General features: G+C 41.0%; 1 protein-coding gene across 6 annotated transcripts in view; it reads right to left on the bottom strand.

The window, feature by feature from the left end:
* The window catches only part of ate1 (arginyltransferase 1), a 237,988-nt gene extending 222,100 nt beyond the window's left edge, over nt 1-15,888 (bottom strand). For 3 of the 6 annotated variants that reach the window (XM_080205722.1, XM_080205726.1, XM_080205725.1), the window contains exons 1-3: nt 15,172-15,888; nt 8,686-8,749; nt 5,206-5,268 (exon numbers count right to left, since the gene is read on the bottom strand). In XM_080205722.1, coding sequence (XP_080061848.1) covers nt 5,206-5,268; nt 8,686-8,749; nt 15,172-15,256 — 212 coding nt within the window. In that variant the 5' untranslated portion in view covers nt 15,257-15,888. Of the gene's footprint in view, nt 1-5,205; nt 5,269-8,685; nt 8,750-14,306; nt 14,422-15,171 lie in introns of those variants that run through there. The other 3 variants (XM_080205721.1, XM_080205723.1, XM_080205724.1) reach the window with 1 other exon arrangement.
* Nucleotides 15,889-19,976: the final 4,088 nt, after the last annotated feature.

Genomic DNA, 19,976 nt, shown 5'->3' with positions numbered 1-19,976 from the left:
TCAACATGTCATTGATGAAGACGAACATCTCGTAAGGGCCATCCCCATACCCTCACTTCTTGCCTTCAAGCAACCGCACAACCTCAAAAAGACCATTGTCCGCAGCAAACTACCCAGCCTTCAGGAGAACAGCGAGCACAACACCACACAACCCTGCCACAGCAACCTCTGCAAGACATGCTGGATCAACGACAGAGATGCCATCATCTCACATGAGAACACCATCCACCAGGTACACGGCACATACTTTTGCAACTCGGCCAACGTTGTCTACCTGATACGCCGCAGGAAAGGATGTCCCGAGGCATGGTACATTGGGGAGACCACGTAGATGCTACAACAATGGATGAATGAACACCACTCGACAATCACCAGGCAAGACTGTTCCCTTCCTGTTGGCGAACACTTCAGGGCATTCAGCCTCTGATCGTCAGATAAACATTCTCCAAGGTGGCCTTCATGGCATACAACAGTGCAGAGTCGCTGAGCAGAAACTGATAGCCAAGTTCTGCACATGAGGATGGCCTCAACCGGGATCTTGGGTTCATGTCACACTATCTGTAACCCCCATGACTTGCCTGAAATTACAACATCTCACTTACTGTCCTGATTGGAGACAATACACTCTTTAACCCATGCTTAATGCTACCTCCACTCACATTGTCTGCACCTTTAAGACTTGAATAGCAGATTAGAATGCGAGTCTTTACAGCTAATCAGTATTCTGTAAACTGCGTGTGCCTTTGCATGCCCTGTTTGGGATCAGAACTCTCCACTCATCTGGCAAAGGAACAGCTTTCCGAAAGCTAGTGGCGTTTACTACCAAATAAACCTGCTGGACTTTAACCTGGTGTTGTGAGACTTCTTACTGTGATTACCCCAGTCCAACGCCAGCATCTCCACATCAGGGGTGTCCAGAAACAAGGGTCACAGTCTGAGGGTATAGGGTGGACTGTTTAGGACAAAGATGAAGAGAAATTTCTTCACCAACAGAATGGTCAGCCGGTGGAACTCACGACCACATGAAGTAGTTGAGGCTAAAACATTGTACATTTTCAAGAAACAGTTAGATAAGCACTGGGGTGAAGGGGATCAAAGGATGGGGGGAAAGAGGCAGGATCGGGCTATTGAGTTGGATGATCAGTCATGATCATAATGAACTCGAAGGGCCAAACTGCCTCTTTCTGCTCCTATTTTCTATGTAGCATACAACTCTTGAAAACCGAGACAGGGCATGTTGACAAAGCGGTAATTATACACAGGATTTTAATTTATTGCAATAATTAGGAACTTGCAGATTTCTAAAATATGTTAATGGTGTATATACACATGTAAAAATTCCAATACTTGAAACTAACTTTGGACCTTTGATTTATTGGAATATCTGAATGCAGGCCAAGAACAATAAATTATGATGGAACCGCAAATTATTGTTCATGAAGAGATCCACAAACTGTGGAGTATTTCTAAAGTGGCAATCTACCAGGAATTTTTTAACCAATATGCTCGTATGCTAAGATGCGATCTGTCTACAGTGTAGAACTGCATGCAAGTTTGAATTTCACATCCTTGCCTATATGTTGACACACCTCCCCAGAGTCATAATCATCAACAAGCTCCAAACCTAATCCCATTTTTCCCCCTCTAGAAACACATGCTTCACTCATTCCTTTCAATCAGGATCTGACTGAAAACACTTGATGGTGAATCTTCTCAGTGATATGGAATAATTGAGCATTAAAGGAAACATCGATACAAGGAAACATCATTCCAGACAAGGGGGTCAATTGACACACATTGTACTGTTATTTACTGACTCGAGTGCAGAGAAAAATTTACCCCATTTAATCCCTATTATTTATTGACTCGTATGCACAGGAAAGAGGGGAGGGAAGATAGAGAGAGAGAGAAAAAAGTACAAAGCTCAAGAGCTATCAGGAAGAAAATGGAAAAAACATGCAGCAAAACTTTTTTTTAAATGAAGTTTCAACAAATTCTAAATAATTTAAGTAGGATCTTTAGAAATTTCAGAGCACGGGAGGAAACCAGAGCTCGAGTCAGGCACAATACTGAGGTTTGGAGGCAACCAAAAGCTTAACTTTAATAAAGAATCACTGGTCAGGTTGTTGCTTATAGCAGTCCAATATACAGATAACAAGATGGCAACTTAGTTTGGAAAATATCAATACACATCCTGCATCATGACCTTCAAGGCATAATAACATTTGTGACAATAACTAGTTACACAAATTCAGAAGCTGTATGCTTTTATGAAACTGTTCCAGTACAACTCAAATCAAAATGTTCACAAATTACATTTCATAATATTTAATACACAAGAGGTACAGTATTTATTTTAAACGTTTGAACCTTGAGGTGAGGCTGGGACTAGTGTAATCAATAAAGAAGGTTTTACAGTGCATAATTCGGAATTAAAAGTCTGAAATTTTTTGTTGCTGTATTTCATTGAAAAATACCTGTAATGCTAATTTGCCTTTTCTTTTGTGTAGAAGGTGTGGACCCAAGAAAGTGAATTCATAGGAACAAGATAGGCCATTCAGCCTCTCAATCAGCCATTCAATTAGATTACAGTTGATCTGCATCTCCGTTCCATTTTACCAACTCTACACCATATCTCATGAAATAGCCTCTCTTTGTCTACCCTATTTAATCCCAATCATTTCAAATACCTCAATTAACTCACCACTTAACCTCCTGAATTTGAAAGAACACAAGGTGAGATTTATTTAACACATCTTCATAATTTAATCCTTTATGGTCTGGTGTCATTTTGGTGAAATTGAATTGCACTCATCCAAAGGCCTCCTTCCTGATCAAACCTCCAACAGCTGTTTCAAAATTGAAGCCCACAGGCAAGAGAGGCAGTAGCAGCATGGACACAAAATTGGCTAAGAGATAGAAAGCAAGGAGCTGTAAAAATTAAAATTAGTTGTAAAACAAAATTAGATAATGAGCCACAGAAGTTTGATTAAAGAGGTAGGTTTCAAGGGGCATCTTAAAGGAAGAGATCGAGAGTCAGACAGATTTAAGGAGGGAATTTCACACCTGAGGGTCAAGGCACTGAAGGCACAGCCACCAATCATGGAACAATCAAAAATCACGGTTGTTCACGAGAGCAGAATGAGAGGACTGCAGATAAATTGGAGGATTGTGGGGCTGTAGAGATAGACAGCAGCAAAGCCACGGAGAGATTTGAAAACAAGGATAAGAATTTTTAAATCAAGGCATTACTTGACCGAGTACAACGGAAGTCAGCAGGCGCATGGGTGATAGAACAGAACTTGATGCAAGTAATACAGGCAATAGAATTTTGGATGACCTCAAGTTTTAAAAAGGACAGAATGTGGGAGACCAGCTCAAAGTGCATTGAAATACTGAAGTCCAGAGGCACCAAAGGCATAATTGAGGGTTCCAGCAGCTGATCAGCAAAGTCAGGCAATTAAATGGAACTGGAAATAGGTAATCTTAGTTGTGGCATGGATATATATTCAGAAGTCCATTTTGGGGGAACACAACACCAAGGTTGTGAACAGCCTGGTTTAGTTTCAGACAGTTACCAGGGAGAAGGCTGGAATTGAGCGCTGGGGAAGAGATTATGGTGGGGATCAAAAACAATAACTTCAGTTTTTCCGACTGGAGAAAATTTCTGCTTACTCAGTACTGGATATTAAAGAGGAACAAGGAGACCTGGGGGTTTCACGTACCGACGAAAAAAATTGGTGATTGAAACATCTGAGATCCTGGGCTTCATCAATAGAGCTACAGAGTACAAAAGCTAGGAAGTTATACTAAAATTACATAAAACACTAGTTTGACACCTTCTGCTGTGCAGTGTCCAATCGTAGAAACACACTTTAGGAACGATACAAAGTCTTGGAAAAGGGTGTAAAATGGTTTACTAGAATGGTTCCAGGGATGTTAAATCACAATTACTTTGAAAAGCTAAGCTTGTTCTATCTGGAGCAGAGGCGATTTGATGATTTTCAAATTATGAACGGTTTAGATGAGAATAAATAAAGAGATATTGTTCCCAATTTAACCAGAAAACAGATTAAAGTTGCTTAGTGTAACAGCCAGAGGCAACATGAGGAAGAACTTTTTTAGGCAACAAGTGGTCTGGATTTGGACTGCCTGATAGGGTGGTGGATACAGCTTCATTGGCAGCTTTCCAAAGGAAATTGGACAAATAGTTGGGAGAAAAAATTGGAGAGATATAGAGTAAGAGTGGGGGAGTGGAATTAAATCTATTTTTCTTTGAAAAAGCAGATGCAGACACGACAGACCAAATAGCCTCTTCTGTGCTACGCCAATCTATGATTCCTCATTTTTGTATTTCAAAATACAAAAATGATTAACAGGTTATCCTTTTTAATTAGTTTTGTGATCTGTACACAAAGAAACCTAAATCACAGGTACAAAAAGTAAACTAAAGGGCTAACAAAATGATGAGTACAGTGCAGATTCTCCACAACTATACCAGAACTTAAATGGTTAAATAATCAGACAGGTTACATATCCTTGACTTAGCTTTTAGCAATTTATGCACATGGATATTCCTCTACACCTTTAAGTGAAATTTTAAATACACTTTGTCTTAATTCTAATTTTTTTTTAACCACGCAAGTGGGCACTAAAGCTTTTAAAAGTTTCCTAACTATCTGACAATTCAAGGTTTTCAAAGATCTGGGATTTTAATAATTCCTGGTTGATTCATCTACATTTTCTTCAGGGGTTACTTAGGTCATTTAAAAAAAAACTGCTCATTCCACAAGTATAAGAAGTGGTTCCAGAACTGAGTGAAATCGTTTCCCTTGAATTCCATCACTGCACCAGAAACTTTAAGGCAGACAGTAAATTATTTTAAACCAGCAAGAACTAAAGGAAAGTTGGTCCACTGCCTGCAATTACTGTAAGATACATCGCAAAGTTATATGCCATTTTGTAAAAGAAAGGGTATATTAACTAAAGCATATTGCCATTTGCCAAGTTCATCTTTTAAGCGTTACTTATTACAAGATGATCACTATCTACTTACAAACTGTCTGAAAAATTGTTCATTAACTGTATTATTTGGCAGTTCTTGACCAGTTAATACTCAAGTACTTAACTGCATCTTTGAGAACTCTATATTAAAAAAATTGACAAGTGGAAACACTGATGGCTACATGCAGACATAATTCTTACCTTATTGCATACTGAGGGCAACATGTCCGATTCATTGTGGGCTTATAAACATACATGCCACTCCTAAAAATAATTAAAGAGACGTTAGAATGCTGCACGACTAAAATGTAATTCAAATCCACATAGCAATCTGATTATGTTTTGAATTGACCGTTTATTCTGCAGCACACACCAAGGCAAATGACCAGTTGCCAGGCTTCTGTTGTAACCAGTCAGAAGACGCACAAAGTCAGAACTAATCAATCCAAGGATTTTCGTTTCCTTCTGATAAACTCATCTGACTTAGTATCACTCCATCAGCTGTAACCTAGGTTAAAAAACTGAACTGACACAGCAAACTGTCAGATGCTTTTAAAAGAAAACTGATCATCTGAAGAGGTTTTCCTATCTTCTCATTCTTCTGGGATGGATAGGATCAAGGTGGAGAGACTCTCCCCGCTCAAAAAAGACAGTAGGACTAGGGGGCACAGCCTCAAGATAAAGGGGGGGCGGTTTAGAATGGAGTTGAGGAGGAACTTCTTCGCTCAAAGGGTGGTGAATCTCTGGAATTCTCTGCCCGTTGAAGTGGTGGAGGCTGCCTCGCTAAATATTTTTAAGACGCGGGTTGATGGGTTTTTGATAAGAGAGGGGATTAAGGGTTATGGGGAGAGGGCGGAAAAGTGGAACTGAGCCACGACAGATCAGCCATGATCTTACTGAATGGCGGGGCAGGCTCGAAGGGCTAGATGGCCTACTCCTGCTCCTATTTCTTATGTTCTTGTGTTCTTATGGATAAGCTGACCCTTGTTTTAATGGTAAACTCTCCATACTATACAAACTTTCTCGCTTTCTCTATTTCATTAATATCACTGATTGTGTTTATCTGCCTTTTGCTCTCTTGTCCCTTCTAAACTCCAAACATGTTGCCTGACCTGTTATTGTCAAGATTTGTATCATTTAATCATATTAATGTAATTTCATCTCATTCGTTTCATCCTTAATCACATCCTGCACTATACCCTTCAACAACGTTTGAACAAAATGGCTTTTCTTGGGTTTCAAGCACCATGTATGAGCCAAAGATAAACAACTATTTCCCACATCTCAATGTTGCTGTAAAAACAGGTACGAGGAGAACCTCCAGTAGCTCTGTCTCACTGCAATGGGAATATATTGCTTGTGAATGCCTGTCCTATTTTTCTTTCATGAGGTGACTTGGATAATACCACAATTAATTTATCCATTTTTAAGTTTTGCAGACTGAAGTATTCTGGTTGGCAATTAATTTCAGAAGACACAGAGCCATAAAGTAACTTAGAAGTTAAAAAACAGTTATGAATCATAAATGGAGCATCTGGCACCTAGTAAATATCTTGAAAGGTCAGGATTTATAAATCTACACAACATTAAAACAACAGTTTCAAAGTTTGTGCACTAAATTTTGAAGGACTGTCAGAAAGAATTAGAAAAGAAACAACGGAACTAAATCATATGATGAACTAATAATTGAAACATCATCATGATAGTTTATTCCTACTACTTCTTGTACAATGTGCAGGATTTTAGTCAACAAGATCTCCAATAGCTCAGAAGACTTGAAGCTATTTTAATATTAGTCAAAATGTGGAAAGCTACTGAAATCAGCAAATAAAAAGTTATGGAACATGACATATATTCATCAACGACACAAAATTTCCTTTGTTCCAAGTGCAAGCCTCAAAAGTCAGATGTTTGTGCATTCAAACCTCACTCCAAAAACTTGGCCATGTATTTTTTTTAAATTATTTAATGGGATGTGGGCAATACTAGTTAAGTCAACATTTACCTTGCACTCCAAATTGTCCTTGACAAGGTGGTGGTGAGCTGTCCTTTTGAACTGCTGCAATCATGTTGTGCATGTACATCTACAGTGCTGCTAGGGAAGGAGTTCCAGGACTTTAACCCAGTGAGAATGAAGAACGGTCCCAAGAAAGAATGATGTGTGGCTTGGAGGGGAACTTGCAAGTAGTAGTGCGTGAATGCATCCACTGCCCTTGTATTTTTAGATGCTAGTGAATGTGGGTTTGAAATGTGCTGTCAGAGGAGCCTTAATGAGTTGTTTCAGAGCATTTGCAGACAGTCACTGCTGCCATTATGAGTCGGTGCTGGTGGAAGTGGATGTTGCAGATGGAGGATAGTCCAATAGGCTGCTTTGTCTTGATGGTGTCAAGCTTTGAGTACTGTTCGAGCTGCAGTCATTCAGGCAAGTGGAGCCTTCCATCACACTTCTGACCTGTCCCTTGTAGATGATGGGCAGGCTTTGGGGAGTCAGGAGATGGATTACTTGATGCAAAATTTCCAGCCTCTGATCTGCTCCTGTAGCCACAGTATTTATATGACTAGTCCGGTTCAGTTTCTGGTCAATGGGTAATCCCCAGTTTGCCAACAGTGGGGGATTCAGCAGTAGTAGTCCCATTGAATATCATGGGGAGATGGTTGAATTTTCTCTTATTGGAGATGGTCATTTCCTGGCACTCGTGTGCAACAAATGTTTTTGACACTTAGCAGCCCAAGTCTGAATGTTGTCCAGGTCTTGCAGCATATGGCCATGAACAACCTCAGTCTTTGAGGCACACCTGAGGAGTCGCAAAGGGTGCTGAACATTATGCATTATTAGCCAACATCCTCTCTTTTAGCCTTATCATAGAGGGAAGGGAATTGGTGAAACATCTGAAGATAGTTAAGCCTAGGACACTACCCTGAGGAATTCCTGTGATGATATCCTGGAACTGAGATGGTTGACTTCCTTTGTGCTAGTTATGACTCCAACCAATGTGGACAATTTTCCCTTAATTTCCATCGACTCAGTTTTGTTAGGGCTCTTTGATACCACGCATGGTCAACTGCTGCTTTGATATCCAGGGCAGTCACTCTCACCTTACCTCGAGTTCAGCTCTATTGTCCGTGTTTGGACTAAGGCTATAATAAGTCAGAATGAGTGCCCCTAGCAGAACTCAAACTGAGCGAACGTAAGCAGGTTATTACTAAGTGCCACTTGATAGTACTGTCACCAGCTGCCATGATGGGACTCAAACCCAGGTCCTCAAAGCATCAGCCTGGGCATGTGGATTACTAGTCTGGTGGCATTACCACTCCCCTATCCCCTTCGAAATTTATATTGATGCTTCTGTGCAGAATTGAGGCAGCATTGCACCACCAGAGGCACAGTCTACTTTCTCAGGTGAGCATAATCCATGGCACTATTCAAAAACAGGCAAATGTAGACAAACTTATAGCCCTCATGAAAAGTCACTGATCTGAACTTTTTTCCTATTGCTGTCAGAGGCCTTATTATGTTCAAATTAGTTGCCATGTTTCCCTTCACAACTCAAAACTACTTGAGTGTTGCAAGTAATTTTGGGATGTTTGAAGAATGTGAAAGATCTGTATTGTAAAAATGCAAATTCTTCTGTGCTGGATCAAAGTCATTAATGTGCAGTATAATTTAAAAGTGGTACGTACCTTCTCCACCCTCTGTCAATTAGATCTTGATAGTCCTGAACTGACATGGTATGAGCCCACATACCTATGACACAATACATTAAAGCGCTCAGGTTAATAAAAATTTTAATACATACATAATACCAAAATGAAAGATACAGATATACATATAATACTTGATGATGCCAATTTGTCATAGTTAATATGGAAGTATGACAGTTTAAATAAATCTGAGGCTGTCCCAGTTTTTCCAAGTCTTGCTAAACTCCCTCATCATTTTCCATCCATTTTATAGTTTCCCTGCACTACTCTCACCCCTGGTGGTTCAGGATCTTTCCTTTGCATTACCTGCCCCCTGTATGAACCACACCACTCCTTCCCTAAGTGAAGAGCACCTGGCCTAGCTTGAAATATTTGTGACATTGTCCAACATAGCTAATGCACCAAAAGCAAATGTTGAAAACAGGCAAAAAAAAAAGCCAGAATGGTCCCCCTCTTCACTTCAACTATAACTACACTTTCACATATAGGTTCAAAATAAATCATCAGTAAAAAATCCAGAAGAAGAAGAAAATTCTTCTACTCAGTAATGTCAGGATCTGGAACATTACACAATAAGATGGTCGAAGTCAATTCCGTAAATCATCTTTGATGAGAGTTTAACAGGTCGTTGAGAATCAGAAACTTAACAGTGTTCTAGACATAAAAATGGTCTTGGGGCTCACGACAAATGCTTTTTCCAATATGCACAACAACCAAGTGGAGACAGCAACATCAATTCCACTTGAGGTGCAAATCATCCTCATCAACAGGTCCCAATACCCCAGACATCCAAAACCCTCCCTCCTGCACTTGGAATAATCCAGAATGAACTGGATTAATTTCAGTAATTTTATAAACTTCTATAAAGGCCTTTTATAAACTTCCTCCCCAGGCCTTTTATAAACCTCCTCCGCAACTCCTGAAACTCTAACTTCAGAACCTCAACCCTTTTCAGATTAATGAAGTGTTACATTTAAAAATACCAGGCCAGTTATAACACTCAGATCCAAGCAAAGACTTTAACCCGGTTTCATTATATTTCCCCATGTGCCACTACAGGTGCATTTTACCAGCTAAAATGTTTAAATTAATTTTGTTTACAGAAACACATCATGACACTGATGATACTTATATCACACTTAGACAGATGTTACAGAAAAACTTTCAACAACAGAAGAGCCATTTAAAGAGGAAATACAGCTTTCTATGCAAAGTACACCACGCCTTAATTAAAAACAAAATTAATTTAAACATTTAGCTGGTGAAATGCACCTGGACTGGCACAAAGCGAAATGCAGCTTTCTATGCAAAGTACACCACGTCTTATTTAGAAATAATCTGTTAGTTTAACACAAAATCCATTTGTCACCTGCAAAACCTATGCTCAGGTGTCTACACCCATAAATTTTACACAGTCCCAATTACAATGCCAAGTTGTAAAATGGCCATTGATAAACTGTTTAGGAGCTTGGAAATGGAAAATAATGCATGCCAATCAGCACATACATTATGAAGAATGTACATGTCAAAAGGCAAGATGGTAGCATAACGGTGATGTCACTAGACAAGGAATCCAGAGGGCCAAGACAATTCTCTGGAAACAGGGGTTGAAATCCCATCACAGAAGCTGATGGAATTTAAGTTAAATTAATAAATGTAGAACATAAAGTTAGTCACAGTAATAACAGCCAAGGCAAGTATTATTAAGCATTGTAAAAACCCATCTAAACTTTATTTATTAGCGTCACAAGTAGGTTTACATTAACACTGCAGTGAAGTTACTGTGAAAATCCCCTAGTCGCCACACTTTGGCACCTGTTTGGGTACACTGAAAGGGGGATTTAGCATGGCCAATGCACCTAACTAGCACATTTTTTGGACTGTGGGAGGAAACTGGAGCATCCAGAGGAAACCCATGCAAAGAGTGAATGTGCAGACTCTGCACAGAGTGACCCAAGCCGGGAATTGAACCCGGGTCCTGGCACAGTGAGGCAGCCGTGTTAACCACTGTGCTGCCTATGGCTCACGAATTCCCTTCAGCAAAGGAAATTTGTCATACTTACACGTGACTCCGGACACACAGCAATGTGGTTGACTCTGGACTACCTTCCGAAATGGCTTAGCAAGCTACTCAGTTCAAGGGCAATTAGGAATGGGAAACAAATGCTAGCCTTGCCCACATCCCATGAAAAAAAATTAAAAATATGATGGGAGGTGTACCGGTGAAGAAGTAGCTGGAGAAAAAGGCAGCAACGAAAAGCTACTGCAGAAATAGGATGCAATCCAAAGATTACTAAAACTGAAGTGAAGTATCAGAAAAAGTTTGTACTAATAGGGCAAAGGGAGTCTAACTGGGAAAGAGAAGAAGAGTGACAGACAGAAATGAATGCTATGACCTTGCCAAAGGAACCAATGCTTTATTTTTGACCTTACTGAAAAATCCTGACACACAAAAAAAAATCTAAAATTGACCCAAGGAATTGAGGAATACTATTGCATTCATATAGCTGCCAAGCGGAGAACTAGGACAACGTTTCTCAAAGTAGGATCTTTCCAGTGGTCTGCAGGATAATGTAGATGGATTCTGTTTCCAACAAGACACTGGGGAGCAAACACTGGGCTGGCTGGTATTGAGGCCAAAATAGTGCAGGAAATGAACATGGAATGGAATTTGTGGGACTGAGAATCTTGTGTGAGGAGATGGATGGCTCCAGATACACAGAATGATAATGCATGACTAGGAAAGGATTTTTTTGTGCTTTCATGGGATGTAGCCATTACTGACAAGGACAGCATTTGCTGTTCACCCTTAACTGCCCTTGAACTGAGTGGTTTTTAGGCCATTTCAAAGGGCAGTTAAAAGTAAACAACATTGCTGTGAGTCTACAGACATACGTAAACTCGACCAGATAAGGACAGATACTTCTCTAAAGAATTAAAATGGGTTTTTACAATAATGATGATTTCATAATCACCACTACTGATACTAGCTTTTAGTTCCAGATTAAATTGAATTTAAACTCTACCAGATGGTGGAACTAACCTGTGTCCTAAATTACCAGACCAATGACATTAACACAATGTCACCATGTTATGCTGCAACCTTTGAATTATTGTGCACAAAGCTGGCCTAGATTTTATAGTACCTAGGCTCTGGTATTAATTGGCAAATACACCACTTCTGTGTTGCTTTCAATTTCAGATAACACAAAGTCAATGGAGTAATGGAAATACAAGCATCAGGAAACAAATTCTTGAGGGAGGAATAATTTGGGAGTGGGTTACGGTTGAGTGCAATTGAAATGCCAAACAAATTTTCATAGTTCAGCCCAATTGTATATATATGCCTTGACATTTAACTAGCAATTTTAAAAAAATTATAATTTAGTTCAGAAGGACTGTATGTAATAAATGGTATGAACACTCTTTCCTCCCCAGCTCACCCTCAAAGTGCATTTCTTACAGTTCTGCTTTATCAAGATTTAAACGTTCTTGTTTTATTGATTTTTAAGATGGAGTTTATATGTTTATTTACAGAAAAGCATTCTCCTGCCTCCAAACATGCTTAAAATCCAACAGCAGCCACAGACTTTTAACTTAGAACGGAAATGTTTATTTCACAAATTATCAGCTTGTTTATTTATGCAGTTAAAATTGCAGTGATGCCCAGGCCCTAAGAATTTCTAATGTAGCTCTGTATTCAGTTACACTGAGCTAGAATTGGCAACTTTAGTGCTTGTTATACCTAATTTTCTCAAATGTGTCACTTTTAAATGATACATGTTCATTCAGGTACAATATTGAATCCCAAGTAGAAGAGATGTTTCTCTGCCAGTATAAACACTAGGAAAAGAAATACCCATTCCAAAACAGCAACTTTGATACTTTATGCAAATGTATTTTGTGGATCTGAATGTTTTTTTGGGACATGAATTATTTGATGCAAGCAATTCCTTTTAGAGCTGATTGAAGGTTGAGAGTTCCAACAGTTGCCAAACCATTTCCACTGACTGAAACAGTATAACTATATCTATAGAGCCCAAACTTCCTAAAGTAATCCCAAGGTGTTTAATGAAAGTAGCCGACTGCCAATGTGTTTTGGAACATGCCAAGCCAATGGTTGCTTCTGCATTTATATACTGCACAATGATTTGGGAAAAATCACAAGTGAGTTGGCACTACTGTTTTCTAGCCAGATCCATAAGAGCATAAAGATGAATCCTGGCTGAAGTGTGCATAAGGCAGGTTATCAGTAAAACAACAATTAAAAAAAGTCAAAAAGATTAACAATTTAAACTTCATCTTGCGTTCTGCATTTCCTCAAACTATTAATCAAAGTACCGAAAGTAGATTATATTCATATGCTGGTATTTAAGTTATGGAGGACTTCAGGTTACGGTGTATAGCACAACAGCACTGGACAACATTATGCAATTTACGTGTAATTACAATTTTTAAACAGTTAATTTTTAATTTCTCAATTAATACAAAAGTGAATTCTCATCTGCTTTGCTGACATAGCATCTGAAAACTATTGTAAACATTGTGTTCAGTCAGCACATGAGGATTCCCTATGCATAGTTTGCAACAGTGTACATCCTTGTTCACGGCAGCCTCTCAGTCATCAGAACTTCTTGTAATAGTTGCTGCTGCAAAACCATTAGAAGATGCTCAAATACAGGGGACCCAATCTGTAGAGAGTAAATGCAATGCAGTACCCACCACTTATAGAGTCATAAAGGTTTACAACATGGAAACAGGCCCTTTGGCCCAACGTGTCCATGCTGCCCTTTCTTTTAAACCCCTAAAACTAGTCCCAATTGCTCACGTTTGGCCCATATCCCTCTATACGAGGGGGGTGTTGTAAACCTGAAGCTCTCCCACTCCTGGAGGGCTCCTGCGTTTTTCTTAAGTATTGTTTGACCCTTAAAGTTACAAATCCAATGCTCAGTGGACTGGGCAAATCCAAATCAAGTAGTCCAATCCATCAAGCAAACCAGCCTCTCATCATTGAGGCAGAGGGAAGTACAGACAGAGTCAAAAAAGCAGTCGGCATTATCAAGGACCCCAAGCATGCCAGACATACTCTCTTCCACCAGTGAGGAGATCAGGTACCAATCAACTCAAGGGCAGCTTCTTACCTGCTGCCTTCGGACTTTTTGAATTGATTCTACCATATGTTAAGTTGATCTTTTGCCTCATCCTAACTGTAACTATAACATTATATTCTGCACTCGCTCTTTTCCTTTTCCCCATGTACTCCATGAATGGTATGTTTTGTCCGTATAGCACACAAGAAACAATACTTTTCACTGTATCCCAATACACGTGACAATAATAAATCAAATCAAAAAACTCATTCCTTGTTTGCTCCAAAAGCAAAATTCAAAATCCAATTCATGGTCCCCGTAAATTGAGAGACAAAGCAAAATCCAAGCAAACAAGACAATTGCATTACGCGATCCAGGAGGAAACGATCTGGACGAAACAGTGGCCTGGTCCATCTTCTCTGCATAAACAAACCCCTCCTCCCATCTCCAGACCTATTGAATAACATCCCAGTGGGTCTATCAGGTTTGGAGTGGGGAGGACACTCTCACCATTGGAGTAGTTGCTGGACGTCCCCTTGCAGTAGCCGCATTTGTAGCCATCGTCCTCGGTGAAATACTCGAGGATAGTGACAGCGCTGCCCTGGGCGGCCATGATTCCTCCCAACAGCTGTTACCGGCACCACGACACGCGCCCGGCCCAGCCAATGAAAGAGCGGCCCGACCCAGCCCGGCCAATCAAAGAATGGCCCGGCCCAAACCAACCAAAGGGCGGACAGGCCCAGCCCAGCCAAAGAGCAGACCGACTCAGCCCAGCCAATCAAAGAGCGGCCCGGCCCAGCTCAACCAATCAAAGAGCGGCCTGTCCCCGCCCGGCCCGGCTCAGCCAATCAAAGAGCGGCCCGGGGAAAGACGTGACTTCCTGTGTGCGAGTCCGGGGATGCGGTCACGCTTTTCCGTGCTTCCCCCGGCTGTGCCGAGGACGCGCAAGACTCTGCGTGTACCCGCGGCTGTCCCGAGGACGCGCTGCTGCTGGTGTGAATGAGAGAAAAGCGGGTGGGCCAGCGCTATTGTTTGCCCTGTGTCGCCCTGGGAGCTCGCTTGTTGGGATTTAATTATATATTAGATATGAGCAGCACCACACTCCTCATCCGGGAGAAGAATCAGGTGCGCAAATGGTGTCTTAATAATAATATATTTCGGGGGGTTAAAATAAAACACCAGCCCGGCTATTAAACTCTAAGTTAGAGAAATGATTAAAAGGAGATGTCTCAGTGGCACACGAGGTTGAAATCTCCATATGTTGTGATTGGAGACACAGAGCGGCCTGGCGTTCACCATGAAGCCTGGGTCTAGATTACTGCCTGCCGCCGCTATGGGACACCATCCCCGTCCGGTGCTCAGCGTTCGCACTTACCGATGGACACTTTACCATCGTCCGAGCCGCAGTATCCGCAGCGATACCCGGACTTTAAACCTTTATATTCCACCGTGGAATACATTTATATTGTGGTTATTGTTCGGCCCGGCTCAGTCCAGCGGCTGTGCGCTTTGCGTTTACACATTTCCAACAAGGTTTAACCGGTTTAAAAAAAACCCGGCGATAACACCGAGTCACATGCCAACTGGAGCAACCGACTCAACAACAGCTTCTTCCCTGCTGCTATCAGACTGTTGAATGGACGTACCCTCATTCTTTTCTACACCCTAACTATGACTGTAACACCCTCCTTTCTATCTCCCCTGTGTACTCTATGAACGGTATGATTTGCCTGTACAACACACAACAAACAATACTTTTCACTGTATACATGTGACAAATCAAATCGATGATGTTCATTTGCACTTCTTGGCACTCAAAAGTATGATATAAAAACAATTAACAGTCAGATATGTGGTTAAGGGATGCAAAAAGATAGTACACATGTTGACTTAACCGGTGTAAATTTGACAACCTACCTGTTCATCTTTTGCTAAATATTTTGAGGTCTGAACAGTTTTGATTTTCCTCGTGTGGCCTGATGCAAGTATCACAATTGTGCTGTTTTGCATCTTCTCGATTAGATGTTTAGTCAGGTTCACCAAGCCTATGATGGAATGCAATGCTCAGTTTTATCTTGTCAGCCTCAATTTATGGGGATCATGAATTGGATTTTGTTTTTGGAGCAAGCAAGTGTGAACTTTAATTGCTAGGGTGACACAGTGTTAGCATTGCTGCCTCACAGCGCCAGGGACCCGGTTCAGTTGCAGTCTCGGGTGACTGTGCGGAGTTTGTACATTCTCTCCCTTTGTGGGTTTCCTCCAGGTGCTTCAATTTTCTGCCACAGTCCAAAGATGTGCAGGTTAGGTAGATGAATCATGCTAAATTGACTGTGTCAGGGAGATTAGCAGGATAAATACGTGGAATTATGGGAATACAGCCTAGGTGGAGATTCTTGTCAGTGCAGGCTCAATGGGCCAAATGGCCTCCTTCATTGTCTTACTATAGGCCGAGAAATAGGGGGTCAGCAAGGAGTTAAAAGAAGAAAGTTATATTTTGGCAGAACGAACTTTATGAATTTATGTAGGAGTTTCCTACATAGAAACCACAAATATCACAATGAATATTCTAAATCAAATAGCAAAGTTGCTATCAGGACAGCAGGTGTAGAATCATGATTTAAAATAAGCGATTCTCTTCTACAAGGTCAAAGACAAGTACAGAACAGGAACAGACCATTCAGCCCTCCAAGCCTCTGCCACTCATGATGCACCAAGTTTAAAAAAACTTCCTGCCTTCCTCAGTCTGTATCCCTCCATTTCCTCCCTATTCATGTACACATCCAGATGTCTTTTAAACGTTGCTAATGTGCCTGCTTCCACCACATTCTCTTGGCAATGGGCCCAGGCACCCACCACTCTATGTGAAAAACTTCCTCTGGACATCTCCCTTAAACTTCCTCCTCTTACCTTCAACTTGTGGCCACTTGTAATTGACTCTTCCCCCCTTGAAAAAAGCCTTTGACTATCCATGCTGTCTATGCCCTCAATTTTGTAGACCTCTATCAGGTCTCCCCTCAGCTCCATCTTTCCAGTGAAAACAATCCTAGTTTATGCAACCTGTCTTCATAGTCAACACCCTCGAGGCCAGGCAACATCCTGGTGAACCTTCTTTGCATGCTCTCCAAATCTTCCATATCCTTCTGATAATGTGATGACCAAAACTCCATGCAATACTCCAAACATGGCTGAACCGAGGTTTTTATAACTGCAACATGATTTCCCAATTCCTGTACTCAATGCCCTGGCTGATGAAGGCAAGCATGCCATGTGCCTTCTTAAGCACCTTGCCACTTTTGGGGAACAGTGGACCTCCATGCCCAGATCCCTCTATGTTAATGTTCCTAAGGGTTTTGCCATTTACTGTGTAACTGTGTAACTCATACGTAAACTTGATCCTCCAAAATGCAACACCTAGCTTTTGTCCGGATTAAACTCCATCTGCCATTTCTGTGCCCAAGTCTTCAATCTATCTACATCCTGTTGTATCCTCTGACAATTCTTGGCACTATCAGCAACTCCGCCAATCATCATGTCATCTGCAAACTTACTAATTAGTAATTACTGATTAGTAAGTTTGCTTCAGATCATTGACATACTCTACAAACGACAGAGGTTCCAGCACTGATCCCTGTGGAACACTAGCTACATATCTCCATTCTGAAAAACACCCTTTCATCACTACTCTGACTTTGATAACCAAGCATTTTGCTAGTGCTATTGGAAGGGCTTTAAACTATTTCGGTGAGAATATGGGAACCAGGAAAGAATATTAGAGCGGAATGCCAGGATGCACAAAATACTGGGAGAGGCAAATAGAATTAGTACAGACAATAGGAAGTTAATCATAGAATCCCTGAAGTACAGAAGGAGGCCATTCAGCCCATCAGTCTGCATGGCAGATGGAGTATAATGTTAGCAAATGTGAGGTTAACCACTTTGGTAGAAATAATAGTAGGAGGGATTATTATTTAAAAGGGCGAAAAGCTGCAGCATGCTACGGTGCAGAGGGACCTGGGGTTCCTTGTGCATGAATTGCAAAAACCCAGTCTGCAGGTGATCAAGAAGGCGAATGGAATGTTGGCCTTTATAGTGAGGGGGATAGCATATAAAAGCAGGGAGGTCTTGCTGCAACTGTACAGGGCACTGGTGAGGCTGCAACTGGAATAGTGTGTGCAGTTTTGGTCACTGCATTTGTGAAAGGATATATTGGCCTTGGAGGGAGTGCAGAGAAGATTCACCAGGCTGATACTGGAGGTGAGGGGGTTAGCCTATGAAGAGAGATTGAATAAACTGGGTCTGTACTCGTTAGAGTTTAGAAGGCTGGGGGGGAGGGGAATCTTATAGAGACTTACAAGGTAATGAAGGGGCTAGATAGGGTAGAGGTAGCGAGATTCTTCCCGCTTAGAAAGGATAGCAGAACTAGAGGACACAGCCTCAAAATAAGGGGGGGGGGGTAGTTTAGATCAGAGTTGAGGAGGAACTTCTTCACTCAAAGGGTGGTGAGTCTCTGGAATTCTCTGCCCATTGAAGTGATGGAGGCTACCTTGTTGAATATATTTAAGTCACAGGTAGATAGATTTCTGATAGACAAGGGAATTAAGGGTTATGGGGAGAAAGCGGGAAAGTGGAACTGATCCACTTCAGATCAGCCATGATCTTATTGAATGGCAGGGCAGGCTCGAAGGGCTAGATGACCTACTCCTGCTCCTATTTCTTATGTTCTTATGATTCTCTGACAAAATATCTTCCCAGGACCTCTCCCCAACCTATCCTCATAACCCCATGTTTACCATGGCAAATCCATCTAATCTACACATTTTGGGACTAAGTGGAGTCGGAATAAGGCAGAAAATAAAATCTTAATCTGGGTTATTGGGCATGTATATGAATGCTCTGAGATAGTAAATAAGATCAGGGAGTTACAGGACCAGATTACCACATCAAAATATGCTAATATGGTGATGAGCAAGACCTGGCTCAAGGCAAGAATGGGTGTTAAAATATTCCTGAGTACAAGACATTCAGAAAGGACAGGAAATGAAAAGGAGGCAGAGGGGTGGGTATTGGTTAAGGTGAACATTGCATTGCTGGAGAAAGAGGGTGTTCCAGAGGGTTTAAGGACAATTTTGCACAAACTAAAGAACAAAAATGTAGTTCATAGTAATATCGTCATAGTCCCAGACGACCATAGGCTATGACTGGTGGTGATTTAATCTGAGGATCACCATACCTCAGGCAAGGGGCAAGGTTAAGAAGGCAGGCCTTCATGAATAAGACCATCAACCAGTGGGAAAGATATACAGGAACAAATTTGCAGGTTTCTGGCAGAAAATACAATTGAGAACCAAGCAGAATACAGAAGATTCAGAAAGGTGAAAAAGCATATTAGGGAAGCGACTTGAAAAAGACATTAAATACAGCACCAGAGAGAAAAGTTATAGCTCAGAGTTAAAGAGACATTAGCAAGGTGGATAAAAATTAGCTGAGTAATAGCAACAGCAAGTAATAGTTAATGGATATTTTTCAGGCTGGATAATTTCAAAGCTTGTGGATGATACAAAACTTGGAAGCATTGTGAACTGTTAGGAGGACAATGTGGAACTTCAAAAGAACAGACAAATTGGTAGAATGGACAGAAAGGTAGCAGATAAAGTTCAATGTAGACAATTGTGAAGTAATGTATTTCAGTTGGAAGAACAAGGAAAATTCTTAAGGAGTCATGTTCTTAATGGGATGCAAAGGCAGAGGGACTTGGGTGCATAGATCATTGAAGGTTGCAGAGCAGGTGGAGCTATTAATAAAGCAGACTATTCTGGGCTTTATTGATAAGGACATGAGTACAAGAGCAAGGAGGTTATGCTGAACTTGTGCAAGACACTAGTTAGATCTCAGCTGGAATATTGTGTATAGTTCTGGGATGAGGAACTTCAGTTATGAGGATAGATTGTTCCCACTCATTAAAGGACAGAGAATAAGAGGACACAAATTTGAAGCAAATGTGATGCTAGAAGAATAAACTTTCACACAGCCAGTGAAACACTTGCTTGAGAGTGTGATAGAGGTAGGTTCGATTGAGGTATTTAAGTGGGCACTGAATGATTATTTGAATGAGCAAGGGTATGGGGAAATGGCAGGAAGTTGTAATGCTCATTTGGAGAGCCAGTGCAGACACAATGGACC

The sequence above is a fragment of the Carcharhinus amblyrhynchos genome, chromosome 17, assembly GCF_965287045.1.
Source record: "Carcharhinus amblyrhynchos chromosome 17, sCarAmb.v2.hapA, whole genome shotgun sequence".
Taxonomy (NCBI): Eukaryota; Metazoa; Chordata; class Chondrichthyes; order Carcharhiniformes; family Carcharhinidae; genus Carcharhinus; species Carcharhinus amblyrhynchos.
This window is presented reverse-complemented; position numbering and strand designations above follow the sequence as displayed.